The sequence below is a fragment of the Terrapene carolina genome, unplaced genomic scaffold (assembly GCF_002925995.2).
Source record: "Terrapene carolina triunguis isolate 2854851 unplaced genomic scaffold, T_m_triunguis-2.0 Scaffold227, whole genome shotgun sequence".
NCBI classification, from domain to species: domain Eukaryota; kingdom Metazoa; phylum Chordata; order Testudines; family Emydidae; genus Terrapene; species Terrapene triunguis.
The window spans coordinates 1,756,628-1,775,111 of NW_020664578.1; the positions used below are offsets into that span (position 1 = coordinate 1,756,628).

General features: G+C 51.7%; 1 protein-coding gene across 1 annotated transcript in view; it reads right to left on the reverse strand.

Moving 5' to 3' along the window:
• Window positions 1-265: 265 nt before the first annotated feature.
• Window positions 266-18,484, reverse strand: part of IQGAP3 (IQ motif containing GTPase activating protein 3) — a 44,645-nt gene continuing 26,426 nt past the window's right edge. Inside the window, exons 28-38 of the mRNA XM_026656224.2 lie at window positions 17,065-17,149; window positions 16,366-16,598; window positions 13,611-13,743; window positions 13,006-13,108; window positions 11,313-11,460; window positions 10,931-11,018; window positions 9,658-9,870; window positions 8,905-9,071; window positions 8,340-8,441; window positions 7,707-7,815; window positions 266-6,538 (exon numbers count right to left, since the gene is read on the reverse strand). Of these exons, the coding sequence (XP_026512009.1) occupies window positions 6,425-6,538; window positions 7,707-7,815; window positions 8,340-8,441; window positions 8,905-9,071; window positions 9,658-9,870; window positions 10,931-11,018; window positions 11,313-11,460; window positions 13,006-13,108; window positions 13,611-13,743; window positions 16,366-16,598; window positions 17,065-17,149 (1,495 nt within the window). The 3' untranslated portion in view covers window positions 266-6,424. The remainder of the gene's footprint in view (window positions 6,539-7,706; window positions 7,816-8,339; window positions 8,442-8,904; window positions 9,072-9,657; window positions 9,871-10,930; window positions 11,019-11,312; window positions 11,461-13,005; window positions 13,109-13,610; window positions 13,744-16,365; window positions 16,599-17,064; window positions 17,150-18,484) is intronic.

Below are 18,484 nucleotides of genomic sequence, written 5' to 3' on the forward strand. Positions count from 1 at the left end.
AGTCATTCTGCTGTAAGAAAAATTATAAATAGTAAATGAAACAATGAATTCACACTACTGCAGCTCTTTTGGGTAATGTTGATCGCTTATTTGGCATCTGAATCACTGAGGTCTCAGTCCCACTGATATAGATTCAGGGGTAGCTGTGTTAGTCTGTATCCACAAAAACAACAAGGAGTCCGGTGGCACCTTAAAGCCTAACAGATTTATTTGGGCATAAGCTTTCGTGGGTAAAAAACCCACTTCTTCAGATGCATATAGATAATCTTGATATAGATTGTTTCCCCTTTGGCCATCTTATCTATTTAGGTTATAAGGCAGGAACGGAGGCACAGAGCAGGGAAGTGACATGCCCAGGGTCACCCACTAGGTCAGTGGCAGAAATAGAATCCAGGTCTCCTGCCTACACCCCCCTGCCTCCTGCTCCAGAGTTGATCTGTAACAAGGACAACGTAACTACCGTTTTGTCCACCTAGAGACGTTTATTTAGAATAAACCGAGTGAGGCGCGGGCACAGAGAAGCAATGGAGATTTGAATACAGCGGGCACACGCCTGGAGAGGCAGGATTAACACACTCTGTACAGCAAGTGAATGACAAAAACAAAAAGACACGAAACAGACAGAAATTCCTTCCAGGGACACAGCAAGAACAGAGCTCCAAGACGGACAGACTTACAGTTCCTCACTTAACCCCTCTGTGAGAGAATAACCCAGAGCAGCAAGCCTACACCGTAAGGTGAGTTACATGAGCAAAATATATAGGTGTGAGGGTCTGATCCTCATTCACACACAGGGCCCCTTTGCGCTGTGCTGGCCGGGTAATGGAGACTTAGATTCAGTGTAAATTACAGTTAAAATATAAGGCCTCAACTGTAATTTAGACTCCTTTGAAGTTCCCTTTACACTGCCAGAGCGGTGCGAAGGGGGCTTGAGTGTACATGAGGGTCAGGTCCTTGATTGCTACCAGGATCTCTCTTTAGGACCCCGTTCTGCATGACCCCCAGCACTCTCTGTCCCTACTGACGTCTGCCACCCCCGTTCTGCTCACCATTTTTTCCCTTTAGCAGCGAAATGCTGCTGACTTCTGCAGAGTTATTCTCAGTTTACTCCAATGCAAAGAGGAGCAGGGTCTGGTCTCAAGGGAATGGAGCACATGCAAAGCTGGCAGGATCAGGCCTATTTGGGGGCTGGATCCTGGACAAGTGCAGAGCACTTTAGCCTCCATTTAGCATGGCAAATAGCCCCATTCGCTTCAATGGGATTAGTCACCTGCTTAGCAAGTAAGCACGTGCTTAGGAGCTTTCCCGAATCAGGGCCAGTGCCCTCAGCACCCTCACAGGATTGGGCCCTAATAGAACAGCTGGCAATTGGTTGACTGCAACATCACTAGACAAACAGAGCGTGCCATGTCCTTTGGTCTGGGTTAAAAACCAACTGAAAGAGCCCCCGAAACGTTGGCTGTTTTAGGCCTTTTCCGGCCGTTGGGCTGGTCGGAAGCTAAATCCAACACGTATCATTGCATGGGAAGCAGCAGCGACAGGTTTAGCTCAATCCCTAATGACGCTACGTTTTAAAACGGATTCCAAACCGCATCAGCTCTAACTATAAATAGCCAGGAGAGCAGCCGCCAGGCTGGATGGGCAAGCAGCTCCCGTTTAGGCCACGCAGGCAGAATCCTGACGGCGCACACGCTTCGCTGTAGAACTTGCATTTGGCCAGGTTCGGGAGCCCTTCTAGCACAATCCTCGTTTATATTAAGGCCCCTTTAAGCGTCTTTGGTATTGATCTGCCTTCCAGTAACGTAGTACCCAAGCACCTTGCAATCTTCAGTGCACTTAGCCTCACAACCACGTGAGTGTGACTGGTTTACAGCCACTTGAAGGCTTCTTTACCCTGCCCCAGCATCACAAAGGGAAGGCCCTGCCACGCTGCAGCCTTATGGAACCAGCAGAGTTTCTGAGAGTAAATCCCCACCCCACCCTCCTAATAGGAGAGCCTAGCAGTTAAGGCGCTGGATCAGGACCCAGACCGGAGTCTCTAATGCCCCGCTTCCTGAGTGAAAGCAGGCTCAATTCTGGTGCCTAGCAGAGGGTGTCCATTGCTACATCAGGACAGCATTTTACACCCATTCTGTCCGGGCGCAAAAGGACCCTGTGAGGATCAGAGCAACAGAGAATCAAGCCCAGCCACTCTGGGTATGTCTGGGTCAGCCGGCTGGGGCTAGCGCTCTAGTGTCAACCCGAGTTTGTGGACCGAGTCGCTGCTGCAGGGTGTGTAAACGCGTGTCGGCTCCCCGTCTGCATACCGGAGATAAACCATCCCTTTCTCCCAACTTTTGTCTATCTTGCCTATTTAGACTGAGGCCATGTCTACACTACAGCCTTCTGCTGACGTAGCAATGGCAATCCGGAGTGATTTCTGATCCACACGGCTGAGCCAGCAGAAAGCCCGAGTGCCGATCCAGTTACACTGGCAAAACCATGCTTTTAGCGGGATCGCTTGTTTCGCTCAGCGGTGGGGTGGAATAAGCGACATTGCTAATTGTGCGGGTTTGCTAGTATAGGCTGCGTCCACACTAGGAGCACTTTGGCGGCATAGTGTACTGGCATAGCTATACCCTCGTACAGACCTGGCCAAAGCTCTATGGGACAGGGATTGTCTCTGGCCACGTGTATGTACAGCTCCCGGCACAAAGGACGTTCAGGAGTCCTAAATTTAGAGCTGGCTCTGTCTTCACGTGGAGTGTAGTATAAATCTAACAGCTGTGGGGGTTATGAAACAGCCAGTCGAGATGATCATGGATGAAGTACACCTGAGACTTTTTTCCTACTAGCTAACTTAAATCTCCTTTACTGCAGATTAAGCCTAATTACTTCTTGTCCTACCTTCAGCAGACATGGAGATCAATTGACCACTCTGATCATACCTCACTCGGATCATATTTGAAGACTGATCCCCTCCCCTCAGTCTTCTATTCTCAAGACTAAACATGCCCAGGTTTTTTAACCTTTACTCATAGGTCAGCTTTTCTAAACCTTTGATCGTTTGTGTTGCTGTCTTCTGGATTCTCGCCAATGTATCCACGTCTTTCCTGAAGTGCAGCGCCCAGAACAGGACACAGGACTCCAGCTAAGGCCACACCACTGCTAGGCAGAGTGGGACAGTTACCTCCTGTGTCTTATATACGACACTCCTGTTACTACACCCCAGAATATTAGCCTTTTTTGCAACTCCACCATTACAGTGTTGGTTCGTACTCAGTTTGATCTACCATAACTCCTAGTTCTTTAAAAACTATATACGATTTAATAACACCTCACTACCCAGCTTCTGCAAAATCATTATGCCATTGGAAAAAAAATTAAAAAAAAGGTATAAAACTGCTTTGTAAAGCTAATGCCAACTCCCTGTCCCTGATTCATACTCATTCAAAAAGGTTGAAGCTGAAATGTATTTTAAAAGGCAATATTCTCTTAGGCCACTAGGTGTCATTGGATCAGCAAAGGAGAAAAAGGGGTTCACTACTGAAGCTGGATTTTTAGCTAAATTTTCTGCAGCTGCTAAAGCAATTGTCCTTCGTTACTATGAACACTGAACTCAGGGAATTTCTCTTGCCTTTTGAAGGCTGCACCCTTAGACCTGCTAGGCCAGAGCCTCACCTGGTGTAAGTCAGCCAAGCTCCATTGGCAGTTCGCATCAGATGAGGATCTGGCCAGCAGTATGCCTTGGCAAGCAGTAGGGAAAACTCCAGCATCCTCAGAGTTACGTATCTATTATCTAGTCTAAGATCTGTTGGTCAGAGACCTGCCACTTTTAACACAAGGCTTTTCACACACAGATCTCAAATGGCTTTATGCGGGTGGATGTTAAATGGTTATCTATATAATGAAGTAGGTATTATATTATCCCTGTTTTACACAGAGGGAAACTGAGGCACATCCAAGCAGGTCCATGGCAGAGCTGTGGCTAGAATTCCAGTCTCCTGGCTCCCAGGGCACTGAACCACACTGCCTTATCTAGGGTGATGTCTTCGCTGCAGACTCAGGTTATGCCTCTCTAGCTAGCCTCGCTCCAGTGTGGCCGCTCACACTTAAGCTGCACAGAGCAACTGTGGGAGCCGCCAAGCCAACCTGAGTTAAAGGGGGCGTGCGCGTGTGCGGACGGAATTTGAGCTAGGGCCAGAACTCGAGTTCACGCTGCCGTGAAGACGAGGCCTGTGAAGTGTCCTGCCCACCCGTGACGCCATATTATAAACACAAGTAATTTCAAGCCTTGGTTTGGTGCCTGACTATACCAGGCACTTGTAAGCGTTCTCAGTACATGCCTCGGCATAGGCAGTGCAGCGTTACTGGTGCTAGGGTGGCAGGTTTCATTGGCATCTTAATGGGGTTCGAAAAGTTATTTAAAAGAAAAATTCAGGTCGTAAGAAAGAGGGGGGCTTTTTGGTACAGGCATCGGCAATCCTCGCCCCTGCCCCCACAAACGCACACGCTCGGCTTCAAGCACCGACTCACGCTGGTGGCACTTTTGATTGAAAACTCTCGGGGGCAGGGGCTGTCTTTGCGTTCTGGGTTTTGACGGCGCCTAGCACCCCAGAGTGCTGGGCCATGACTGGGGTGAGCAGGCCTCCCCGCCCCCCCGTTCAAATCACTAGCAGCACTCCTGCTTAAACACACGCAGGAGCATCTCGCAAGACCAAGGTCCTGGTTTGTACTTCCCTTCCTGTCCCCTGGGGATTATTCATTCCAGAGTCGCCTCGGTCAGATGTTACCCACTCGCGTTTACCCTCTTTCCTATCCTTCCCAGATGGAGAGCGATTGCCCCCACCCTGCTATTCCCTCCATTTGCTAGGGGTACAGACCACCTAGAGAACATGAAGATTTAAACAAAACCAAACCAAAAATCACACCATCGAGGTCTTCCCTAATTTTGACATGCCCGGGCCCCCTTCCCCTGCACTTTATGACACATTGCAATGAGTGAACCAGTCTGGCCAGGGCCCCATGGTAAGCGGAACTATTTTGATCCATTTTTCCCCACTGGAACCCCTCGGAGGCTTTAAAATGAAGTTAGTGGCCTTAATTAGGTTTCAGCTGCTCTCTATTGCACACTGGTTTATTATTGGAGGGCTGCCCATGGGTCCCAGGCAGCCCACACACTGGTTTATTATTGTAGGGTGGCCCAAAGGTACTGGGCAGCCCGGCAGCCCACACACAGTGTTTATTATTGTAGGGTGGCCAACACTGGTGTGGTTATGGGATTTTTCTTCTTCTATGGGCAGTCTGATTTTGACTGAGAAAACAGAGGTAGCCGGGTTTTTTTGCTGGGGTAGGGAAAAATTACAATCAATGTATCTTTTAAAAAAGCTAAAATGTCAAAGATCAGGTCTGCAGCCTACAACCCCTCCGTGTCCTTAAACGGCCACTGGCAAAGTGACCCGAGAGAACTAAGCTCAGAACTCAAACATCTAAAAATACTAGTTTTAAAAAACGGGTTTAATATACATTAAAAAGCCACAGAGACTGCTAACCCCCTCCCTCTCTCACACACACACACACACACACACACAAACCACGCCTTGTGCTAACAGTAGTCCAATACCAGCTGTTCAACTAAGCCTGAGCCCGATTCGCTGCCGTTCAGCAGAGGACCCTCGCGTGGTACGCGGATCGTTTGCACGCCTCGGTGCAGCCCAAGAACTCTCACACGTCTCTCGCTGGTTTCACCCGCGTCGAGGGGGGGGGAGGGGGAGGGTGAAAAAATTTCCAACCTCGCGCTCGCGTGGCTGAGAAGGGATAAGCCAGAGCTCAGCCACTCAATGCGTAAAAGTCTCAGGCTAGTTAAAAAACACACAAAATAAAATAAACAATCGCCTTGTTCATAGGAAGTGGGCGGCAGCTCGGAGTAATAGTGTTTCCTATCTAGTCAAAGCAGCAGCAGCACGGATAAGGCACCGAGGAATCAGACCCTGGGGCACCGGCTCCATTGCCGCAAAGGGACTGCGGATCAGCCGTCAGCCCCCCAGCTGCAAGGGGGCAGGCAGATGGGGCAGACCAGCACACTAGGCATTCTAGACCACTGCAAAGCCCCCTAGGGACCATTGCAACAAAAAGGGCAGCTGTAAGGGGTGCTGTACCCTCTGCCAGAGCATGCGCCAGCCCCTGAATAGGGGAGGCACAAGCGTCATCCCCCCCCCCCCCCCCCACACGTATGCTGGGATCCAGATTTAACCCCCAAGGCAACCAGATGCAGCTTGATGTAGAAGAGCTCGAGCGTGCCAGTTCTGGGCAGGAGAGGGTTAACGGCAATGGCTCCGGTTCTGTAGTTTTCCCCTCTCCTTGGCAAGGTACCGTTCAGAAGCCGGATTCTGTCCCTGAAATCTCTTTGGCAGGTTCCCTCCTCCCCCCTCCTCCTACCCCCCAGCTACTTCCTGAAGAATTTCTTGTTGAGGAGGAAAATGAGCAGGTTGACGTTGACTTTGGCCTTGTCGAACAGCTTCATGACGGCCACACCTTCGTACTGCAGCTGCAGCAGGTCCTGGGAGGGAGAAAGTCCCACTGGTGACAGGTCTTTGGTGGAGCCCGAGCCAGCGCCCCTGGTGGTCAAGGGAGAATCTTTCCCTCTACTTCCAGGAGCTCTGGATCCTTCCCTCGGCTCCTTCTGAGCTGCTGTTGGCACATCACGCTGGGAGTCCATTGCCAGCTGCATCCCAGGCTCTCTGAGCAGCGGACGAACGTTCAGTCTCCCAACACCCCCGCCAGCGGTAGGCATTATCCCCCGTTTTACAGATGGGGAAACGGAGGCAGAGGGGAAGCAACGTGCACAGCGAGTCAGTGACAAAGCTGGGAACATAGAAACCAGGAGTCCTGGCCCCCCCCTGCTCTAACCACTAGATCACGCTCCCTTCCAGAGCTGGGAATAGAGAACCCAGGAATCTTATCAACCAGTTCCCTGCTCCAAGCGCTCTTCCTCCCTGGAGGGGTTTACTCTGGTATAAATTAAGGATTCTAGGTAGACATCTCATCAGCCTCACTATCCAGAGCACCCCTGGCTCAGTGGCTTGAGCATTGGCCTCCTAAACCCAGGGTTGTAAGTTCAATCCTTGAGGGGGACACTTAGGGATCTGAGGCAAAAATCTGTCTGGGGATTGGCCCTGCTTTGAGCAGGGGGTTGGACTAGGTGACCTCCTGAGGTCCCTTCCAACCCTGATATTCTATGATTCATAGCCCATCTGTGTTGGGAGGTCAAAGCTAACTGCCTGCTGGGTTTGCATGCCTGGGGATACTGGGGTTCAGGGGAGAAGGTACTTCACTTCGTCTATGGAGCAAGCTGGCTGCACTGTCAAGAATAGACCCTAGGGAGATAACAGGTGTCCTGCTCCAAGCACCAGACTGCTCTCCCCTATCAGGAGCCAAACCCTAACTTCTGTTCCTGGCTGGGGAAGGGAGTGTGGTCTAGCGGGTAGAGCATGTGGCCTAAGCCAGGACTCCTGGGTTCTATCCAGTCCCCTGCTCCAACCATGACATTAACCCTTGGGAGTCTATGTAATGCATACCTCTCGGATGGCAAGAGTTATTGTAACTGTGTCACCTCCGAACTCCAACCACGGATTGGTGCATTGACTCCACCTCGGTTCTTCTGTGCTGCTGTTATGCTCAGCACAGAAGCATCCCCATGGGCGAAGGTGCCAGGGCTGGTTCCCTACCTGATAGTGGAGCTGGAACTTCTCCATGTCGATCCCCATAAATCTGGCCTTCACCTGGAACTTGCCGGCTTCCCCACACGGAATGATGTCGAAAATCACGTTCCGGAACCTGGAAGGGGAGAGAGTTAAACGAGGGCAACGGAAAGGCTGAGACAGCAGCGTCCGGAGGCCGGGGTTCTATTCCCATTCTGGAAGGGGAGTGTTGCTTAATGGTTACAGCGGGGTGGGGGGCTGGGAATCCGGACGCCTGGGTTCTAGTCCCACTCTCTGCCGCTGATCAGCTCCGTAGCCTTCACTCTGTCTGTTTCCTGTTGTACAGTAGTGAAGCAGAGTATAATCTACCCAAGGAGTATATTCGAACAACCAGACTTGGAGGAAGAAAGCACCTGAGATTCGCTCAATTGCTCATTTTTTTGGCCAGCTCGAATAATCTTCCCTCTTACACACTGCCCTGCCGGAGGCCCCTCTGACTCCCAGCCTGTATGGCCTTTAGGCTGAGACTGTCAGCAAAGGGGAAGTGAGCAGAGCCAGGCTGAGATGACCCAGGTCTTATCACACGGGCAGATAACTGAGTGGCTGTTGGACTGGGGCAGCTTTCAGATCCGAGCAGCACTGGTGGCGGTGAGTACTTACTGGCTGACAGGCAGGTCTTCTATCTCCAGCAATACGCCCTTCTCAAAGAGCCGCGCCGCCGTGTAATGCAGCGACGGCTGCTTCTTGCTCTTCCCGTTGAGCCTTAAAAAGAAAAGGAATAGGGGGTGTGGGGGGGTTAGAAGCAGAGAACGCCAGGGGCTGAAATGAAGTCACACAGCAGCCTGCCTGGTACGCGATAAACACAGAGAGTCGCTTACACTGACGCGTCCGACTCACAGATCTGGACCTACGAGTCAGATCTCCAGTGGGGCCGGAGGGGGGAAGTCAGTGAGGTGGGGAGAGGCACAGAGGGGTTTCCAGATTAACGGGATGTAGGGGAGAAGAGCCAAGAGAGGAAGTAAGTGCTGGATGAACAGAGGCGGCCAACTAGCAAGAAGGCTTGAGGTTAACTAAAGAGGGATATGATGCTACATACAGAGCGGAGAAGAATTCCTTCCTGACCCCTGATCAGCTCATGCCATGAAGCATGACATTCCGTTACCCTCCGGCTTATCCTGCATAAGTGTTGGCGGTTACAGCTTTGAGCTCTTTTAGTCCAACATACTTGCTGCTGGCAGCCAGGTTGTCCAGACACGTCCGGATGTACTGATTGTAATAGTCGATTTGCTCCTCATAAAACAAGGTCTTGGAGTTGAGGCCGCAGAGGGTCTGCCGCAGTTTCACTAGCTCCCCCTTGCGGTGCTGCCGGTAACGCCTCTGATTGCGAATATCCTGGAGCATGGGCAGGGATGAAAAAACAAACATACAAACAGCTGGAAAACCCCTTGCCTTGTGCCAGTTTACCGAAGCGAGAATCAAAGCGACTCATGCGTGGTTACAAAGCTGACCACCAGCTAAACGCCAGTTGGATTCTGGGAACAAGATAAGGACCACGGGGCTTAAAGCATCGGATTCTCTTTCAGGCACTTACAGGACTGTTCCGAGTGGCCGCCTACGTCCCCCGAACACATCCGCCCCCTCCAACACTAGCTCTGTTGTGCAGATCAGTATCTAACGTGAACTCCATTATTGTCACATCTGAGCACTGCACAATCAGTGTCTTTATCCTCATCCAAGGTCACACAGGGAGTCTCTGACAAAGTAAGGACCTGAGCCAGGCTGTCTGCTGGAGCCCTCTGCTATCTGTCTGTCTGTCCACCCTAGTGATTAATTTGGCTCCCATCAGAACTGAGCCCTTCCAGTATTAATGGACTCTGTGCATCCAACACCTTTGGCTTATCCTCTTATTGAGCCTGTTCCTAGTCCCCTGGCCTTCTCCTAGGTTCTCTAAGCCGGGGCAGGCTGCAGGGCGTGGTACCTTGGCCATCTCGTTGATGATCTCCTGGTACTGATTGGCTGAGTCCACCACCCCCAGGCTCTCCAAGCGCCGCAGGTTCCGGATGACTTTCCGCTTCTTCTCTTCCATGGAGAGCTGGCTGTTGCCAGCCAGGGAGCGGTTGCGTTTCAACCTGTCTGGGGTCTGGGCCTCGCGCAGGGCCCGTCTGTGCATCTGGTGGTGATGGAAGGCTTCCTAGAGAGAGGGGGGGGGGAACATTTCTTCCATCAACGCGGCACCTGCGGCAGCATCCCCGGAAGCAGGTTTCGAGACTTGGAGGCCGCGGGGAGAGCATAGGAAGTCAGCCCCCCAGCAGCCACACACACACACACACACACACGCACGAGCCTCAGGCCAGAGAGAACTACATCTCCTCCCTGAGCACAGGGAACTCCGGCTTCTCAGACTGGGTGGGGCACAGGTGGGCCGAAGGAATCAACAATGGTCCCGCGCCGGGGTGCGATTGTAACAGGCCGGCCTGCCCCTTTCAAAGACCAGGAGGCCACTGGCCAGCCCGGTTCAATTATTCGCCCCTGTGCTAGAATTAGCTGCCTTCCAGCCTCAGGGGGATTAACTGAGCTCAGGTGACAGCCGGATAAACAGCTGGGCCTCAGGAGAGGGCAGAGAACATGTTGGGCTCCTGGGGAAGGCCCTGATAGGGGGTGGAAGAAGCAGGGGACTCGGCTCTACCCCGGAGCGGATAGGGAGCCTAGAAGGGTCTGGAACAGAGCCCAGAAGGCAGGCTGAAGCAAAGCCCAAGCAGGGCAGAAGAACCTTTTGTTTGGACTTGTTACCCCGGAAGGGGTTAAGTTTTAGTCGGTGACTTGGCTGGAGGGCTAAGCCAGGGCACCAACTTCAGCTTGTGTGGGGAAGGCTGAAGGGGCCCACCTTGGCGGAGGAAATTTAGGCCGGGAGTGCCTGCAGCACCACCACACACGACTAGCAGGGGGTGCTCTGGGGCAGCCACACCTGTGCTATATGCTCCAGTTAAGCTCCTCTCCTTTGCAATGATGTGTGCTTGCAGTATATATCTCAGCCAGTAGATGGCACTGCGTGCTGTAGCAAGCGCCAGGCAGGGTGTTAGCCCCCGGTAAACAAAGGAAGCAAAGCTGGAACTCAAGCTGGGTGAAAGCCTGTTCGTTATGCGTAGCGGTTGTCTTTAACAAACACCTCCTGTTTAAGACAGGCTGCGATTCACCCAGCCCCCAACATCCCCCTCTGCTGGCCAACCCCTCTCTGCTAGTCTCCACCCCACCTGATCCTCTGATGCAGCTGTCCGTAAGATCTCCAAGAGGGAATCCCCCGGCTGAGACTGGATCACGTCCACTAGCATCTGTTTGGTGCTAAAACAAAAGAAAGGGAGCACAAGTTACCCATTTTGGAGGAGGGGGGGTGGGTTGAGCTAGTTAGCTGCAAGGCGATGAGCCAAACAGGGGAAGATTTCCTTGCAAATGCCACTACCAGGATATTTAAACATATCAGAGCAAAGCCAGGACTCCAGACCAAGATGGCCCTTTACTGGCTTGGCTTCTGAGTGTCAGAAAAGCATCACTGAATTCCTTGGGCCACAGGGTCCCTTTCAAAGGAGGACGTGCCACGGACTCGCTGGATTGCCATCTTCAGAGGGCCGCTCTCACCTCAGCAGCAAACTCCTTGTATCCGCCTCCTCGCTACTGGCCTCCACCGCATCGAACTTGTTGGTGAGGGTGAGCGAGACCTCCTGCTTGCCGAGCTGTGCCAGTGCTTGCTCGGGGCTGCCATCGCCTGGGTTCGGAGCGCTCTCGCCTGCAAGCGGGGGGAGGGATAGCTCAGTGGTTTGAGCATTGGCCCGCTAAACCCAGGGTTGTGAGTTCAATCCTTGAGGGGGCCATTTAGGGATCTGGGGCAAAAAAATTGGTCCTGCTAGTGAAGGCAGGGGACTGGACTCGATGACCTTTCAAAGTCCCTTCCAGTTCTGTGAGATAGGTATATCTCCATATATATAAAAAGGCCAAAGAAAGTTAGGAGTAGCTACTCGGTCATTTATCAGCGGAGAGGGGTGATCAGAGCCGGGGGGGGGAGATCTGGGTTCTACACGGCACCCTGCCACTGGGGTGGACTGCTATATGTGGGGTAAATCACTCCGAGCCCCTCTGTGCTTCTGCTTGCAAACCGGAGGCTTTGATCAATAAACCATCCCACATCAAATCAGACCTCAAGAATTCACATATTCAAAAACCAGTCGGAGAACACTTCAACCGCCCTGGTCACTCTATCACAGACCTAAAAGTCGCAATCCTCCAACAAAAAAAACTTCAAAAACAGACTCCAACGAGAAACTGCTGCATTGGAATTAATTTACAAACTGGACACCATTAAACTAGGCTTGAATAAAGACTGGGAGTGGATGGGTCATTACACAAAGTAAAAACTATTTCCCCATGCTAATTTTTTCCCCCGACTGTTATTCACACCTTCTTGTCAACTGTTGGAAATGGGCCATCCTGATTATCACTACGAACGTTTCGTTTCTCCTGCTGATAATAGCCCACCTTAACTGATTACTTTTGTTATAGTTAGTACGGCAACACCCATTTTTTCATGTTCTGTGTATATCTATCTATCTATCTTCCCACTGTATTTTCCACAGCATGCATCTGATGAAGTGGGTTTTAGCCCACGAAAGCTCATGCCCAAATAAATTTGTTAGTCTCTAAGGTGCCACAAGGACTCCTTGTTCTTTTTGCTGATACAGACTAACACGGCTACCCCTCTGAAACCATCCCACTGAGTGGTACCTGGTGCCATCTTATTCCTTGCTAATCAGGAATCCTCCCAGCTCAAAAGAGGAAAAGTGGTAACCCCGAGCATCATAGAAATAAGTAATGGACCCTCCCAACTTGATCATAAGGATGAGAAACAAACGGATGCGACAGTACTGCCCACCTCACGCAGTCGAAAACCCACAAAATGGGCTTAAAAATCAGGAGATCTAACATATAAATAGGGTTCTCTTTGCCTCCCTCCCTGCCCCCCCGATCTTAATGCACGCAGGTCATGTTTTCAAGCTTTTTTCCTGCAACCATGAGGACTAGAAACTTGATTTTCTAAAAAGAACGTGAGCGGAGGTTCTATGAGTCGCATGACTTCAGGGGTTGAGGCTTTAAGGGAAAAAACAAAAACCCAAGGAGGTGGCAACACTAGTTATTCACCCAACAAGTAATTTACTTGGCCCAGGTGAATGGAAGTTAGCCAGGCTACTATCAGAGGTGGGAACAGGCAATATATGTTCACTTGAAAGAAGACACGAGGGGTGGGGCGTTCTTGAAACTTACAGGGGTCTGCACGTACCTATTAGAGCCTGGACGGTAGGCAGCTCATCAAGGTCTTCCAGAAGCTCATGCAGAGGGTCCTTGTGATCGGGCGAAATGGAGTCCTGATGCTCTAGTAACAGCTACATCACCAGAGGGAAGACCATGAGCGAGGTGGAGAGCACAAAAGGAAGAAGATTAAAAACCGTATTCCAGACAAGCGCCCACCATGATATAGACCAATGGTACGGTCCAGCCTTGTCTGGAATACGGCATGTGCAGCGGTCGCCCCACGTCAAAAAGGAGATTGCGGAATTAGAGCGTGGTTCTGAAAAGAGCAGGCTAAGACGCCTCGGCACCGTCCCGCCGCGGCGAGGTGGCAGTAACTGGCAGGACCAGGGCACGCAGCCACTGCCTCGCTGAGCCCACGGGCAGGAGCAGAGCTGACCCGACCTGGGCGGGGGGAAGGGGCAAATGGGTTTGTTTTCCGACCCCACCCCAGCACTTGTCGCAGGTACTGGTTGGGTTGCCGGGTCCAAGGTTTGAGTCCTTTATGGTGACAGGCACCAGCGTGAGCCCTCCTTCCCCTCCCGACCGCGGCAGAGGCAGAATCCTTTCCAGACAGTAGGTTTCGGGCCCCTTCACCTTGTGGGTGTTAATGATCTCCGCCGCCGTGATGTAGACGACCGGCTTGGCCACAGCTACCATCTCCGAGTACTCATCCACATTAAACCTTTCTTCCGGCTCAGGGACGGAACAGGCAGCACAGATGAACTTCCTATGGGGAAATGGGGGCGGGGGGGAAACGTATCCCTTCCGTGACTGCTGAATCCAGTCCAGGATTTAGGGCAAGTAGGGAACAGGCTGCAGGCTATGTACCCATCGTGCAGTACGGTCCATTTGGCTGGGGGCCTACACAGGGGATGTCTACATTGCAATCAAAGGTGTGAATGCAGCACGTGTAGACATACCCGAGCTCGCTTGGCTCTCGCTAGCTCAAGTAAAAATAGCCGTGACGCCTGGGTAGCAGTTGTACAGTACACCCTGGGCACGACGCCCGTCACAATTACAGACGCCCCCCGGAGTACGCAAACCCGACGTGTGCAAATCCGCACGTACGGAAAAAGTTCTGTAAGCTAGAGATAGGAGGGGTTTTTTTTGCGTAATGGTCGGGTAGACGTTTCCGACTTACGCAAAATTCGAGTTAGACAAGGCGGATCAGAGCGGAACGCTTGCTTAAGTCGGGGAGGGTCTGTACAAATCTTGGGCTAAGCAAACCTAGTTCCTGGATCGCACCTTGAGCCCGCTGCTGCCCCAGGGCCAGAGGCGCTCCTGCTGCTGGGCTCGAGGTGTCAGCCACCGCCGTCCCCCCGACACCTCCCGGCAGGTCTCTTTCCCTAGAACCAACCCCTGGCTATAACGAACAAATGGTTTGGATCCCCAGGGGTTCATTATAGCCAGGGTGTACTGTACCAACTTACCGCCTACATGCTCCATCCTGTGGGTTTTTGTGATGCATTAGCTAGCGGCATGTGCTTTTGGGCACCCAAACAGGCTAGAACTCACCAAGCAACTAGGTGTGAAAGGCAGCAGCGCTGTTGCGTTACCATATCCTGCCCCTTTAAGAACACACAGTTCCCACTTCTAGTGCCGTCTTCCCTCAGTCCCCCACTGGAGTCATGGAATGGGGGGTGCTGACTGAGCACCTCATGGGATTGGGCCCCTTCCAGCAAATCCTAGAGCTGTGACACTCTTTGGGGCAGGGACGGTCATTTCGTTCTGTGTCTGTGGGGCACCGGGGGGGGCTTGTTCAGGACCGAGCCCCCTAAGTGACACTGCAATACAAATAGTAAATCAACCCCGACGACCCTGGTCAATTTCGGGCCTCGGCCTGGGACCGGAGCTCTGTGCTGCCCCCCGTACAGACCGACCCTCTGCCACTTCTCTTCTGCTTCGCAAACTACCGCATTAGCCAAGTCCATCAGCTGTCCTCCGAGAACAAGGTGGAGAAGCAAACACATGCATTCTTCTAAGTGCCTAAAAGGTTTTTAATTACGGACTAATTTATTCACTGAGGCCGAGGGGAGTGCCAGGAATGCTGTTTAATCATTGCACATTTGTTTTTACTCTGATCTGCTTATTGAATCCTGAGGTACCAAAGGGGCACATGCTAATTACTCTCAACTGTTGCCCAATGCTAGAAACGACAGACGACTGGGGAGGAGAAGGGGTGGGGGGGAGAGTTGCACAGAGAGTTTTGACAACCTTCAGGGACAGTTTAAACTGGACAGCAAAGAGGAGGCATCATTGCAATGGGATCTCGCACGGTGTGTGTATGTATTAATTTAGAGCTGAACTGGGATCAGACCAAGGCCTTGTCTACACTAGGAACGTTTTGCTGCTTTCATTGTACTGGGCTATTTAAAGTGATACAACCCCACCTAGTATGGATACAGTTACCAGTAGAAAGGAGCGTAGACTGGATAGTCATGCAGGTTTGGGGAGCGAACATAAGTTATGCTGATCTAAGTACAGTAGAACCTCAGAGTTACAAACTGACCAGTCAACCACACACCGTATTTGGTACTGAAAGGGCACAATCAGGCAACAGCGGAGACCCCAAAAAAGAAAATACAGTACAGCATTGTGCTAAACTACTAAAAATATAAAGGGAAAGCAGCATTTTTCTTCTGCCTAGTAACGTTTCAAAGCTGTATTAAGTCAAGGTTTAGTTGTGAACTTTTGAAAGAACAACCATCACGTTTTGTTCCAAGTTACAAACATTCCCGAGGTGTTCGTAACCCTGACGTTCTACTGCACAGGCATTCTGGTATAACAGAGTCCACACTATGGTTTTTACTGGTGTAGCTAGATCTGTTAAAAAAAAAAATCACTCCCTTAATTCTTATTAATTACTTGTATTGTCAAAGTGCCTTGATGCCTGAGCCACGGACCACGACCCCACGGTGCTGCCTGCTGTAAAAACACAGAACAAAGGGACAGTTCTGGCCAGTTAAGCGTAGATCCTCTTTTCCACTCATGTCCCTAGCTAAGGCGGCGGCTGCTGTCAAAACTCAGTTAAGCTTTGCTGTTACCCCGGCTTTGCAGCAGCACTAGCGAAATGAAGCCTGACCTTGTGGCTGAGACCTTAGCTTAGAATTTAAGAGACCTGGATTCTCTTCCCAGCGCTGCCACGGACTCCCTGCAGGAGACTCGGCAAGTCGCCTTGTCTCTCTGGACCTCGGTTTCCCCATTTGCGAAAGAGGGATAAATAATACCTCATGCCGGCCTTGTTTGTTTCAATTAAACTCTTTAGGGGATCGGAGCAGTCTCACTACACGTACGTACAGCACCTAGCGCAATGGGACCGTGGCTACAACTGCCACCGCATGGCACCAACCTGAACTTAGAGTGGGTTTCTTCCAGGTACTGGTTCACCACACGCAGATGGCCGTTTTCCCCCTCGAACATCTTATTGGCCGCTGCGTGCTGCAGGATCTTGGCAATGGAGCCCAGGTTGCGCCGGTGCTCCGGGTGCAGGGCCACGCCGGCAGAGATATCAACGATATCGAAGCCGTCCGGAGCCACCACGGCCGGGTTCATGAAACGGTAATAGAGCAGGTTCCCGACAATCTAGGGTGCAGGGAGCAGAGAAAGGGAACTATTACTACTACTGAGGCCTTGCTCTTAGGCGGCTCTAGCCTGGTCTGGATGCTGCCTAAATGTTTGTTCCAGGCTATAACACATTGGTAGTTTCCTGTACAGCTTTGCAGTACGGGGCCTATGAAACACAGTTCAGGAGTTCTGATTGCAACCCACAGGGGGCAGCAGTGCACATACACTAGCCAGCTCATTACACTAGGATTCTCCCTCTTACACAGATGGGGAAATGGAGGCACAGAGCAGGCATGTGACTTGCCCGAGGCCACATGGTATAACTGGAATCCAGATCCCCTAGGCCACACTGCCTCTCTGACGGGATGCCAGGGGGAGGGCAGGACGGCTATCCAGCGCCTCTCTAGCCTTGATGTTTAGAGGCAGCCAGCCGCAGAGACCTTGCTGCTGTCACCTTGCCCAGCTATCTACGTCCTCTACTCACCTTGCAGATCTCCTCCTCGCCGGCGTCTGGGAATTTCTCAGCCAGGGACGTCTTTAGGACTTTGGCCACGTAGCGCATCCCGTAGCTAAAAGACATCAGAGAAGAAGAGGCTCATCACGTGGGCAGAGGTCAACCAGCGGGCTTAGATTCACATGTGCTAAGGCCAGAGCCCGTTAACGATCATCTAGTCTGGCCTCAGACACAACCTCTCCCAGTGCTTCTTGAATCCAGCCCAGGACAGCAGATCTATGGGAAAGCTATCCAGGCTTGAGATGCTGGGGGAAATCCACCGCATCCCTAGACCAGTTGTTCTAATGGCCAATTACCCTCCCCATTAAAAATCTGCTCCTTATTCACTGTAAGCGCGTTGGTGTCTTTGTTCTGGGTTTGTGCAGCACCTAGCACTGTGGGGTCCTGGGGCGCCCCAGCACTGCAACAAAAACAGTGACTTGGTACAAGTGATGTCTCCACTGCCAACAAAACCCAAGCCAAGCCCGGCGCTCCCTGGGCCAGACCTTGCCTAAATTGAAATTGAAATTTGAAATTGAAATTAATGGAGATATCCCATCTCCTAGAACTGGAAGGGACCTTGAAAGGTCATCGAGTCCAGCCCCCTGCCTTCACTTGCAGGACCAAGTACTGATTTTGCCCCAGATCCCCAAGTGGCCCCCTCAAGGACTGAACTCACAACCCTGGGTTTAGCAGGCCAATGCTCAAACCACTGAGCTATCCCTCCCCCCAAAGTAAATGACAGTGTAAGCTCTTTAGGGGCGTCTTCCTGCATGTCAGGCCAGCCTGTGGTGCCATATGCCACCCGGCGAGCCTCTCCGAGAGCTCTCAAAGCCCTCTGCTATTGCTTAGGTAATCTCCATGGCACCACCCTCCTGCGTATGGAGGTGCAGAGTATTACCCAAAGTATTAGCCCCATTTTACAGGGGGAAAACTGAGGCATGACTTGCCCAAGGTCAGGCAAGGAGGAAGCTCAGGTCTCTCCAACTCCCAGTCCCACATTTTAACCGCTAGATCCCACTCCTCCTCTGAAGGAAATGCTCCCCCTCCATTACCGGGATGTGAACTGCAGAAAGAGCCGCCACACTCCAGGAAAGGCAAAGGAGTCAGAACAGACCCGCACCCCACTTCTGCATCAGCGAGAAGACACCTGCAGCAGGAGACGCCTCCCACCAGACTCGCTAGATACGTTCTTCCTTGAAAGCACCTTTGGTATTAATTAATTAAACTAGCACGAAGAGTTCTGCTTGACCCCTTTCCTCTGCAGGTCTGAGCGCTCCACGGAGGAAGGTCGGGACTGGCTTTACACATGGGGAAAAAGAGGCACGGAGCAGAGCCATGACTCGCTCCAGGTCATACAGCAAGTCAGGGGCTGGGAGTAAACCTCTAGCTCCTGGCCCAGTACCCTCTC